Source organism: Odocoileus virginianus, chromosome 27 (assembly GCF_023699985.2).
Source record: "Odocoileus virginianus isolate 20LAN1187 ecotype Illinois chromosome 27, Ovbor_1.2, whole genome shotgun sequence".
NCBI classification, from domain to species: Eukaryota; Metazoa; Chordata; class Mammalia; order Artiodactyla; family Cervidae; genus Odocoileus; species Odocoileus virginianus.
In genome coordinates, this window is record NC_069700.1 from 7,101,750 (window position 1) to 7,114,580 (window position 12,831).

Here is a 12,831-nt window from a genome sequence, read left to right on the forward strand (position 1 = left end):
CAGAGCTTCCTTTTCTGCTATGGTTTCTACTTCCATCCTCCCTACTCCATGAATCGGCTTCCCAGGTGACCTAGTGGTAAAAAAAAAAAAATCCACCTGCTAATTCAGGGTTCAATCCCTGGGTTGGGAAGATCCCCTGGAGAAGGAAATGGCAACCCACTCCAGTATTCTTGCCTGGGAAATCCCATGGACAGAGGAGCCTGGTGGGCTACAGTCCAGGGGGTCACTGAAGAGTCAGACACGACTTAGCGACTAAACAAACAACTCCATGCATGTCGGGGGTGGGACAGGACAGGGTAGAAAGAAAAGCAAAGAAGAGTAGGTGGGGCTGAGCGATCACCACTCCTATTATTCATCTCCTCCTCAAGCTCGGGGGCCCCACTCAGCAGTGGCCTGAACTCCCGGGGGGTGAGGATCTTCCTACTGATCCTGACCCCTCCTCCCCAGTTTCTGAGGCACCTTCTCCAGCTCCAAAAACAGGCCTTCTGTCTCTGCTCCTCAAGGAATATTCTGTTCTCCCAACTGTGATATTTTGGGTCTTTTTGGCAGGAGGTGGGCTGGACAGGGGTGGAAATAACTCACGAATGTTCTCTGAACAAGGAATCAGGAAAGTACAGACATCTGGCCTCAGGATTTCGCTGGCTCCAGGGACATCACGGTAAAGCCACTAACACTAATTGCTTTCACGTCTGCTCCCATTTCTAGTGGAAACAAAATGCCTCCCCGGCTAATGGAAAACAAAACGTCTGCTTGCTGTTTGTTTACCACATTATGTAAGAGTTCTCACTCCCACCACTCCTACCCCAGCCCCCACCTTGAAACCCTTGACAAGCATTTTGCACAAAGCCAGCAGGAGCCCCCCATGCACTGAGCGGACCCCCGCATTCCTGCTGGGACTGCAGAACTCCCTCATCCCAGACTAAACCAATGAGGGGGGTTGGGGGAGGCAGCAAGGAGACAGAGACAGATGGAAAAGGGAAGGAATCCTACTTCTCTTTGATTCACACTTCCAGGAATATTTCTGATCCCCTTATTTGACATGAAGTGCCAAGATCTGAACCTCACCTTCTGAATTCAGACTTCTGACTGGCAAAGAAGGGAAAAATACACATCCATCTGAAATTGGGGTTAAGAAAATGGACTCTCAACCCATTGGACCTAACACAATTGCCCTTGAAAATGAACGACATGTAGTGGCTCACTGAGAAGTATTCTTCGACTTCTGTGTTCTAGCTGGGTTGCCTGGGTTTACCCCTGTGGTAGGACTTATTACCCAACATGCTCTATCTCCCCACTGACCACTGGCAGGACTGTATCTTACACACCCCTCTATCTCCAGCCCCAAGCAGGGGCCTCAGCAAAGCCTGTGTGCAGTGCTTAGTCACGTCCAACTCTTTGTGACCCCATGGACTGTAGCCTGCCACGCTCCTCTGTTGCCAAGAATAAAAACTGTTTCCCAGTATCCCTTGCAGTAAATTGGAATTTGGCCATGTGACTAAGTTCCAGCCAATAGGATATGAGTAGAAGTAAAGTGTAAATTTCCCATGGTGAATTCTCCACCCCCCCCCCCCACCTGTGTGAATACTGACAGAGGTGAGGCCATCTTGGGCCACAAAGCCAAGGAAAACTCCCCAGGGATGATGGCGCAACAAGACAGAGGCTCCTGGATCCTAGACAGAGTGGAATATCAGACCTCTTTCAGAGGGGCTGCTGTGAAGAACAAACTGTTATTTTGGAACTGGGTTATGGTAGCTAAAATTACATGCTTAGGTTTGTTGAAGGAAAGAAAGGACAATACCCCTAAAACAGAGAACCCCACTGTAATGGTTATTTCGTGTGTCAATCTGACTGGGCCACAGGGCGCCCACACATGAGGTCAAACTTTATTCTGGGATATCTGAGAGGATGTTTCTGGATGAGATTCTCTGAACTGGTAGACTAGGCAAAGTAGATTGTCCTCCCCAATGTGGGTGGGCCTCACCTAATGAGCTGAAGACCTCAGTCTGAAAGCTGAGTAAGAAGGACCTCCTCCTGCCTGACTCTCTGAGCTGAGACCTCAGTTTTTCCCTGCCTTTGGACTCAAATATCAGCTCTTCTTGAGTCTCAAGCCTGTTGGCTTTCAGAGTAGAACTTACACTGGACTTGGACTGGAACTACATCATCGGCTCGGCCGGGTCTCCAGCTTACTGACTGCAGCTTTGGGACTCAGCCTCTGTACCTGTGTGACCTAATCTCCTGTGAGCCATCTCTTTTTTAACTCTTGGCAACCATGGGTCCAGGTGAAAGTTTATGGTCCTGTGACTAGAGAAGAAGGAGAGAACTGACTTGGGGGAGGGGAGGGATAACCAAGGGTCTGTGCTACACCTGTAACATTTGCTGAGACCCATGGGCTGAGACAGAGCATTTATCTCCAGGAGTTGGAGATCAAAGTGGTGTGTAATAAGTGATCCTGTCAATGGTCAATGGGGAAACAGACAAGGTGTTGTCTAATTACACCATGCTATGAGATATAGACAGATATAGACACAGATATAAATCTATCTCCAATCAGTTCTGATTCTCCAGAGAACCCTCAAACAGCCACTATTTGGCTCTCATTCTGAGAAGCCAGCCTCTGGCTCTTCCTACCTCTCTTACTGCTGCAGAATCCCACATCCCTGACAAGATTACAGGCTCCTGGGATGCAGAGATACATCATTTTCCCTCACTTACTTTTGTCTCCACCTCCCTCTATATGCTGCTTACTCTAGGCTGGACACAGAGCAGCACTTCTTGGCCAGACTGACTTAAACACCTGAATAAAGGATCATATTAAAAACAAAGGTGTTTGTCTCCTCTCTGGAGTGTCTTTGCAACACCCTGTTGCAATGGCTGAGAATACTGTCCAAGATGGCCAAGTTCAGATGGCTTATCTTAGCATCAAAACCTTCTCAAAGCAGAGGTTGGGTTTTGTATAAATACCTTCAGTGTGGCCATGAGGCTCTATGTAGTGAAAGGAAAACTGGAGGGACATTTGGAGGAAAATAAAGATGAAACCAACGGGGTTCAGGGGATAAGCTATTGCAACAGGATTTAGTCAGATGGCTTTTCCTGAGTCATTGAGCTGCACCAGGAGAGAACTGCGGACACAAACCCTTTGTCTAACGTGGCTGGTGATGAAATAGATAGGGTGACTCTGACTCAACTCCCTCCCTCCTCATACCCTCCCAACCGACTCTCCAAGATTGCCCAACCAGAGAGCAGAAGTTCACAGAAGCGCTCTTCTTGGGTCAGCTCCCAAAGGATGGAGTGCTTGGCTTTGCTCCCAGATAAACTGTGATCCGGCAAAGGTATGCGAGAAGCGTGCCCTTCGCTACCCGACACCACAGAAGGGAGAGCCGCCAAGCACCCCTCAGGAGCGTTTGTCTCCAGGTAGACAATGTTTGTGAACTGACAATTTTGCTCTCCAGCTGAGGAAATAGCTGCCGGGTCAGAACACAATTGAACATGACCTTGGGCCCCAGCTAGGCAGTCGGAGGTTAACTGCCTCTCCTCCTCGGGCTGGAGGCAGGCAGGGCCCATCATCTGCTTGTGCCTAATTACATTTTCTGCACAACATAGCAAGCACCTTATCTCAGGCAGTGAGGCCAGCTTCCTCTGATTTCTCCCTCTGGTTTGAAGCAGAAGTTTGATAAGGGGCACATTTCGCTTACAGGAAAAAAAAAAAAAAAAGAAAACCACTGTTAACTGTGACGAGACGGTATTTTGTCTACTGGTACTTTTTCTTCCAGTAAAGGTTTATATTTGCCCGTGAGAGTCTGCCCATGTGAACTTGGCAGGGAGAAAAGAGAAGGCGGCCACGAGAAGGAGCTTAGGTGAGTAACTTAGGACCTGAAGGAAAGTAGGACAGTGGGTCAGAATGAAATCCTGCCACAAGCAAATGAAAGATTTCATCAACCGTAGACAGTATGAGGCCAGCACAGACCTTGAGCTCTTCACCTTCAGCGTCTTTAGTGTCTGCCTTGGCTGGGCTGAGACATTTGCTTACTGAAATGTTCACTTATGTGGGGATGACTTTATTGCCTTCTGCCTTCAATCTTTCCCAGCATCAGGGGCTTTTCTAAAGCCTTTTGGAGCAATGACACATATTTATGAATTTGTTTTTGTCAACAACCCAGAAAAACCCGAAGAGGAAAATGAAACTGAGTCCCATCAAACACCCATCACTAAGTTACTATCCAGTAGTATTTTTATGTAGGAAGAGGGGTAGATTTACAGTAAGAAATAGCTTAAGAGTGAGTTTACCATCCAGCAGCTTTAGTAAAGAGGATTCTAATACTGGAACTCGACAGACAAGAAACTGAAATGAAACAGAATCTGCTGAGTTCCTTAAAAGATTCACGTTTTGAGCCTGGCAGGATTCTGAAGGCAGCATGGGCATCCAAGGCCAGCTGAGGCAAATGATGTCAGAAAGGCAGGTGTGTGGTTAGTCACTCAGTCATGTCCGACTCTTTGTGACCCTTTGGACTACAGTCTGCCAGGATCCTCTATCCAAGGGATTCTCCACGCAACAATGCTGGAGTGAGTTGGGATCTTTCTGACCCAGGGATCAAAACTGTGTCTCCTGCATTGGCAGGAGGATCCTTTACCCACTAAGCCATCAGGGGCTTCTTCAGAATGGCAGGTAACTCAGGGAAATAAAATCCCAGGGCCTAAGAGGTCTGAACTCTTTTCCCTGACATTCTGGAGACATCCCTTCGGTCAAGATAAGGGAGATGTGCTCTGGATTCAGTTGCCCAGGGCTAGGCTCTAACACCCAAGGTGGTTCATTCACCCTGCATTTGGGTGGATTAGCTGACCTCTGAAGAAGGGATCATGTAGGCAGTGCTGGTAAATTCAGACAGTAACAAGGAAGGTGGAGAGGAGGGCGCTGGTCACCAAGGAGGCTGGCAGGAGGAAAGTGGGGAACAGTGTGAAAGCTCAGGATTCATGTCAGGGGGCTCCTGGGAGAGACTGACGGAGATCTGACCAGTCTGGATGAAAAAGGAGAGAAAGAACGAAGGAAGAAGAGGAGGGTGGGAAGAAAAGACACGTCTGGCTGCCCTGACACTACTTACCCCCCGACCCCACCCCTCACCCTCTGTCTGGACAACTAAGCACCCATCTTTATTCGAAACACCTTGACTTGAAGATGACGGCGGAAATGCTTTCAAAGTAACCAGGGCCTCGTATCTTACAGCTCAGGCTCTCACCAGGCAGAGCTAGGGCTCTCCCAACAGCCAAGCTCACGGGTAGCCGTCTCTGCCGCTGGCCTTGCCGCCCAGCCCTGCCAGAGGAACAAGGAGCAACAGATGGAAGGTTCCAGACAAAGGGACAGCTGGGACCAGAGAAGCCAGCTGTGAAAACAGCAGCTCCGGGCCAGCCTCTGGCCGTCGGCCGCCTCGTCCTCTGCGGGCTGAGGATGAGACACATCAGCTCTCGGCTCTCCCCTGCTTACCTCGGTGGCCTCTGCTCAGGTGCAGGGACAGAGGGTCCCCTGGGGACCTCCTGTCGCACAGAAAGGTCGGCAGATGGCCCCACAGACAAAGGCCTGTCCTCCTAGCCTCCAAGCGAGAGGAACCTCGCTTGCAGGTAAAAGAGCATCTCGGTATTTTCTTCTCCCAACAAATTCAAGTGAGACTTCCCCCGACAGCCTCTGGTCAGAGAGCTGGACTAAGCCTTTGTTTCTGAGCCTGCACAGAGACACTCGGCACACAGACTTTGGAACCAGGATGCCCAGGTCTGGCTCTGCCGTGATCTCAAGTTCTTCGTGTCCTTGTTCTCTCCTCTGTAAAATGGGGCGAATACTCGTAGCTACCTTAGAGCTACTGCAGGGATTAGAGGAGAAGGTCCTCAAGGAGTGCTGAGCACAGTTCCAGGACCCAGGAAGGACCACGAGGACCACTTCTACCATTAACATCACTGAGCCCATAATGCACGTTAGGGGCCAAACAGTGTCCCTGGAAATTCAGATGCGGACGTCCTCACCCCCAGGACCACAGAATGTGACTGCACTTGGAGACAGGGTCTTTCAAGAGGTTAACAGTCATGAGGTTGGGCCTAACCCAGTATGACTGGTGTCCTTAAAAGATGAAGCGATTAGGACAAAGAGGTGTAAAGAAGGAAGTCCATATGAAGACACGGGGAGAAGGTGGCTGTCTACAAGCCAAGGGCAGAGGCCTCAGAAGAAACCAACTGTGCCAACATCTTGACCTCAGATTTATAGCCTCCAGACCGTGAGGAAATAAATGTTGCTGAAGCAACTCCATATGTCATGGCAACCCTGGCAAACTAAGACACACAAAGGTTGACTATTGTTTTAGCAGAACTGGTGTTCAGCCAGTGTGATCCATGTGGACTCACCAGCATTGCATCTGATTGGTGATATCAGATATAAGGTATTTTTAACATTCGCCCCCTCCCCACCTCTTGTTACTCTTATCCCAGTGGTGCCAGTCCTTGGATGAGAGAATCAGCCTTTGGATGCACAATCAACAAGAACGTGTCTGCTTTCCACTCCCCTCATCTTACCCCCCTTCTAGGCCCACACAGTCCAGAGCCCCGCAACATGTGAGTACCTCTGCCTCCTTCCTTTGAAGCATGAAAGTTGCAACAGAGAAGAGGTGAAGAGGGCTCCTCCGAGCAAGGCCACCACCAAATCCGCATCTGAGAAGCCCTTGGGATCCTGTCTGCCTCGGAGAGTGCAGCATCTGAGGGATGTGACACGGTTGCCATGACGACAAGCACGCTGTTTGCTCAGCACCGGTCAGTCCTCGAGGCAGTCTCAGCGGCATCCACTGTATGCACAAGAGGCCCAGGGAAATCTGAACTGGGCAAGAAGTTGTACTAGAGCACAGAATGCACCCAGGCTGATGGGCCCCCACCCCAGGCCGTCATCACGTTAGCCTTGGCCATCACGTCCCCCAAAACTCCGCCCCCCAAGACTATGTTCTGCTGTTTCCTGGCACGCTCTCTCTCTCTCGCAGGTTTCCGGCCACTGGTTTGGTGGAGCATTTGCCCACGGTGCCCTGACCCTTTCACACTCCCTTGGGCAGCTGGAGAAGGGAACAGGGGTAAACTTTCAGGCTCACAAATCCTCCTGGGACAGGCGGCGGGGGCCTAGGTCACCGCTTGCTGGGGACTGTTTAGCTGTCAATGGTCTCCACTCTTTCCCGCCACCAAGGTACACAAGCCCAGCCAGCGTCGGCCAGGACGATGAAGAGTAACAAGCATGCATTCGTCAGCCAAGGATAACCAAAAGAAGAGGTCTGGTCCAAGAATAACTATCAAAATCTCTTCTAATGGAAGGTACCCACGGAGGCATTGAGTCCAGAAGCGCTGGGAGCTCCCACATGGCTGGAATTCAGCTCTTTACTCTCATCATCCAAAGTAAGCCAAGGGTGAGGCGACCTGAAAAGAATGTCTGAGCATTCTTTGGCCAAACTGGGGGTGGGAAGGAAAACACCGCTCTGAAGCGTGCAACTAACTGTTCCCTCCCACCAAGGCCACACCAGCTCCCACCGCCCAGCCCGTCTGACAGCCTGCGCTCCCCTCAAACAAGCAAGTGGGTGAACCAACCCACTGCAGAAGCAAACGACCTGGTGGATCAGCCCCCAAGACTCCTCTGAGCAAACCAGGCTCAATCTCAGAGTTCAGTTTGGCTCTGTCTTTGGAACACATTACTGAGAAGTGCCTTTGGGAGTTATGCAGCACAAAGATGCTCACTGCAAAGAGGCCAGTAGGAAAGGTATAAGAGGGACTTCCTTGGTGGTCCAGTGGCTAAGACTCCATGTTCCCAATGCAGGGGGCCAGGGTTCAATCCCTGGTCAGGAAACGAGATCTTACATGCCACAACTACTACCCAGCACAGCCAAGTAAGCATTTTTTAAAAATTAAAAAAAAAGAAAAGAAAAGGCATGAGATGGATCAGTCCCCAAAACATCCCAGAAATCAGATTCTGGGGTCTACAGGTGATGTTTTCCTCAGCTTAACAGTTGCCAAAGCAAACCACAATTGTTCTACAAACAGAGAAGGACTTGTTAATACCAGTCCCAATACTTTTTAATACCACTGGACTTGTTAATACCAGTCCAATGCAACTTACGTCTACCTGTAGAAGGCTTCCACCTAAGAGGAGGCTTCTCTGTCCCCTGGTCAGGCTAACTGGCATTGAACCGTTTCTAAGCACGCCCTGGTATGCCAGGGGCTCTAGGCAGACCAGCAGAGAAAGACAAAGCGCAGCCCTGTTCACTAGCATCTTGCCCTGTGGCCAGGGAGAAGGCATGTGCATATTTGGGAATGACTGGAGATGGCAGTGCGGTCACACGGGACGGAGGCCCAGATCTCGTGACACCGGCATCAGTGCTTAAGAATTTGGAGAGCGCCCGAGTCAGCCAGCCCCACCGCCCATCCACCCAGCTAAACACAGCTCGCCAGCAGAGACTGGACGGGCCGACCAGCCGAGCTGCTGCTCTGAAACGGGGTGGGAAGGGTGTTTGGCAGCCCAGGGTGGTCACGGCTGTCTCTGCCTGGACACCCTACCCAGCACGGTGTCGGGGAGAGCGAGCCTGACAGCAAACCCCAGCATCGCCACTCACCCCGTGCATGACCTCAGGCCCTTCTCACAGGATCCCCGGGGCCTCCACAACCCCCATTGTCTGTGGAGATGGACAGACAGCATCCACGTCACTGGTGGTCGTGGAAAGGGCCTGGCACGCAGGAAGCGCCTGATACACACGTCAGGTGTCAAGACCACGGGCCTGGACTTGTAAGGGCGCCCCTCAGCTGATGCCAGCAATCTGGATACTCAGACTGAGGCAGGAGACAGATTCAGTAAGAGCAAGGGATTTTAATTTTAAACAAGACAAGGGAGGGAGGTTATTTACGCAACAGAAACAGACCCACAGACATAGAAAACCAAGTCAAGAAGATAAACCAGGGTTACCGGAGGGGAAAGGGAGTCGGGGAGGGATAAACTGGGAGCTTGGGATTAACAGATACACACCACTAGGTATCAAATAAACAAGCACCTACTGAATAGCACAGGGAACTGTATTCAGCCTCTTATAATAACCTACGGTGGGAAAGAATAAATACATATACACGTATAACTGAATCACTTTGCTGTACACCCAAAACTAATGTAATATTGTAAATTAACTACATTCCAATTTTTTTTAAAAAAAGGCAAGAGAGGGAGAGGCCCTAGCCTGCCATGAATATGGTGTTCATCAGAAAAGGCTGCAACTCAGAGGGCCGGCCACTGTCACCCCAGCTCGCGTGGCTGGGAGCAGAAGGCCACCTGCTGTGCCGCGGGTGGCCAGCAGCTGCAGTGTCCCAGCAGGGAACTGACTCGGCCTTGAAGGAGCTGGGCACCAGGATGATGTCCCAGGAACCCAGCGGCAGGGAAGGAGCCCACCTGTCTACTACAAGGACTCGCTCTTCACGGCCTGGATTCAGGTTGCTCCCCAGCATGTGGCCCTTCTTGGGAAGGACACTTAAAATACGCCTCAGAGGCTGGACCCAGACACCCTCCCTTTCTCATGTCCTCTGAAGAGTTGATCCCCTGCCCCTCTTCCACTCTTCCCAGACCTTAAACACACATGTCTCCTCACAAGATCGCTCTAGCACATGCCTGCTCACGGGCAACGTGACCTTTCTTTGCAGCCTGTCCGCCCTGCCCTTCCACCCACTGAGACCCTTCATCCCTGACATCCCGTCCATGGGAGGGCATTCTCTCGACGGACATGAAGGCAGCATGGTTGAGTCAGCCCATCCCCTCCACCCACCTTGTCTTGGCCACCCAAGCTCAGAACACAACACAAAGCTCTCAGCACCTGGATGCCACCAGGGGTGGTCCAGCCCCGCAGGTGGCTGCAGACCTGGGACACCTCCCCATCCTCATTTTCCCTCGAGGTGGGGCATCTGTCCATGTCTGGGACCACAGTGGAGTGGGGAGGATGTGGCTTTAAGTAACAGACAAGAACCTGTGCGGTTTGGCTTCAATATCTGGGCAAGTTGACTGATTACATGGCTCACTTCCCCAGCAGGCAAAGATCTGTTTTGGACCATGGAAAGGGCTAAATGAGATGATGAATGCGAAGCATGCAGTTTAGCGTTTGGTACATGAAGGCCACATACCTACCCCATCGTTAGCATCGTTATCTGTACGTTTATTAGGATCAATGGTCAGTTTTCTATCCATTCATTCATTCAACAAACATTGACTGTGTTTCGAGCATCAACCATGTGCCAGGCACACATGGTCCCGTCATTCCTTCTGGAACTTAGGGTCTAGTTGGGGAGTCAGTGGAGAAGCAAGTAAACAGAGAGAGATAGCATTTCAGGTCATGGAAGGTCTGGGAAGTAATCACAGTTTGTGACAGAAAATAATGAGAGGGGACATATTGTCAATGGCGAGACCAGAGAAGCCCTCACTGAAATGACATTTAAGCTAAAATCTTAAGGATGAGAAAAAGTGAGAGAGGAGGGACAGCACACAGGATGGTCCTGGGGTGTGTGGAAGCGTGGCGGGTCCAAAACATGACAGAAGGTCAATCTGACCAGTAAGTCATCACAGAGGAAAGTGTCCCTAAGTGAAGGGGGGAGAGAGGGCAGCAGATAGAGCTGTCGGCCACAGAAGGAGGTTTGATTCTGATCCGAAGGGTGGTGGGAAGGCCCTGAAAGGTTTTAATAGCTGTATTATATTTTCTTCAATTATTCACAGCAAACATTTCTATCTATCCATTATTGAATACTCCACATGTGCCAGGCTTTGCAGTAAGAGCTTTACGTGCACTATGTAAGCAACACGGCAATGTGGGTACGAGGGGAGAGAAAGGTGGACAGACTGGAGATGTACATGAGAGTCAAGAGCGGTTCGGCTTTGCTGGGAGAATGAATGGGGCCCAGGGGAGAAACCAGCTCAGACACGGCCGTTGCAGTAGTTCTCCAACTAGCTACATGATCATAACTATCATCTCCACGACTGTCATTTAACCAAAGGACAACATTAACTCAATCAGCCAACTTATTTATAAAGTACCAACTATGAGCGTGACACTTTGAAGGACCATGTGTTCAATAAGAAGCATGTGCTAGGTTACCCTGCACTCGAGCATACTCTAGGACCCCATGCTTTCCTACTGCCAGTGGCTGAGACGAGAAATAGTTTCCAAACAACCTGACAACTGCCCAGTAGTCCAACTGATTTAAGGCAGCTCCAAGAGCAAGTCTGACCAAGGTCCACATAGTCAAAGCTATGGTTTTTCCAACAGTCATGTACTGGATGTGAGAGTTGGAGCAGAAAGCAGGCTGAGCACCAAAGAATTGATGCTTTGGAATTGTAGTGCTAGAGAAGACTCTTGAGAGTCCCTTGGGCTGCAAGGAGATCAAACCAATCAGTTCTAAAGGAAATCAACCCCTGAATATTCATTGGAAGGACTGATGCCGAAGCTCCAATACTTTGGTCAACTGATGAAGAAAGCCAGTTCATTGGAAAAGGCCCTGATGCTGGGAAAGACCGAAGGCAAAAGAAGAAGGGGGCAGCAGAGGAGAGGGTTAGACGGCATCACTGACTCAGTGGACGTGAATTTGAGCAAACTCTGGGAGATAGTGAAGGTCAGGGGAGCCTGGCGTGTTGCAGTTCATAGGGTCGCAAAGAGTTGGACATGATTTAAGATTTAATGACTGATCAACAACAACAACCAAGAACAAAGCCAGGAGACAAATCTAGAGGGTGCTGTTACCAAGGCAGCGATGCCACTGGTACAGACGGCGTTACTCAGCCTGGAAGGTTCTTATGGTGTCAACCAGCCCATCAAAGACCCGGGACAAGGTCAGCTCAAAACCAAAGCCATCAGCCCTGGGACAGCTTCTCATAAATGCAGCAGGTAAAGAAATCCTGGGACATGGAGTTCTTTCCAGCACAGCTTGAATAATGCCATCCGTCACCACATCATTGTTGAAACAATAACACATGTCTGGTCTGGGAGCCTGCTGGGAGATGATTAAGTTGAAAGAGTATAATCTATCCTCAGTGGAGAGCACACACACTCATTTTAGTAAGGATGCATTTGGGAAGAGGTGGACCACATTTGTCAATGTACAGGTGAATTTCACAACAATACGCAGCAAGCACAAGGAGGAAATGAAAAAAGGGGGGAGAGGAGAAAGGGGCTTTCTACAAATGCCTTGGGTCCCCCATCCTCTCAAGCCTGGGAGGAGGGTCTGACTTGCAGGCAAGGAGAGAGAAAGGCATCAATCAGGCTTACCTGATCTGGCTGAAGATCAGAACTAAGGGTGACTTAGACTAAGGCTGTCATTTTTAGAAGCCAGCCACTCACCTACTCTAAAATCTACACCAAAGCCACTGCAGGAGACAAGCAAGACTATAAATAAGAAAAAACAGGGAAATGGACAGAAAAAAAAAAAAAAAAAGAAGGCTGGAACTGCAGGAAACTGTCATTTCTTGGGTAGGTAATTGTCTCTGTCTCATTAATTTCTCTTCTGAGATGCAGAAGTCCAACCCAGACACAGCGTCTGATTGACACAAAGTTGATCAAATTAGCTCTTTCTGTGGAATCGGCAGCCATGTGGATGATTCCCCTAGCACCGAAGAAATTTTATTTTATTTTTTAATCCTGTCTTCAGTTTGCTCATCCTTCCTTTAACAGAATAAGCCAAGTCAGGCAGCCCCTGACATCTTGAAAATTATTAATGTGGGTGCCCTAAAAAGTGGCACAGAGAAGTCTGCCTAAATTCAAAGCCACACTAGCACTTGAAGGACTCCCTCTCCTAAAGCCCACAGTACTG

At 49.8% G+C, this 12,831-nt stretch overlaps 1 protein-coding gene across 3 annotated transcripts in view; it reads right to left on the reverse strand.

Moving 5' to 3' along the window:
- Positions 1–12,831, reverse strand: part of GFOD1 (Gfo/Idh/MocA-like oxidoreductase domain containing 1) — a 100,979-nt gene that overhangs the window by 39,010 nt on the left and 49,138 nt on the right. The window contains exon 2 of one of the 3 annotated variants that reach the window (XM_070457056.1): positions 6,597–6,815. The exons of the other annotated variants lie outside the window; for them this stretch is intronic. Coding sequence (XP_070313157.1) covers positions 6,597–6,753 — 157 coding nt within the window. The 5' untranslated portion in view covers positions 6,754–6,815. The remainder of the gene's footprint in view (positions 1–6,596; positions 6,816–12,831) is intronic. 3 annotated transcript variants of the gene reach the window in all.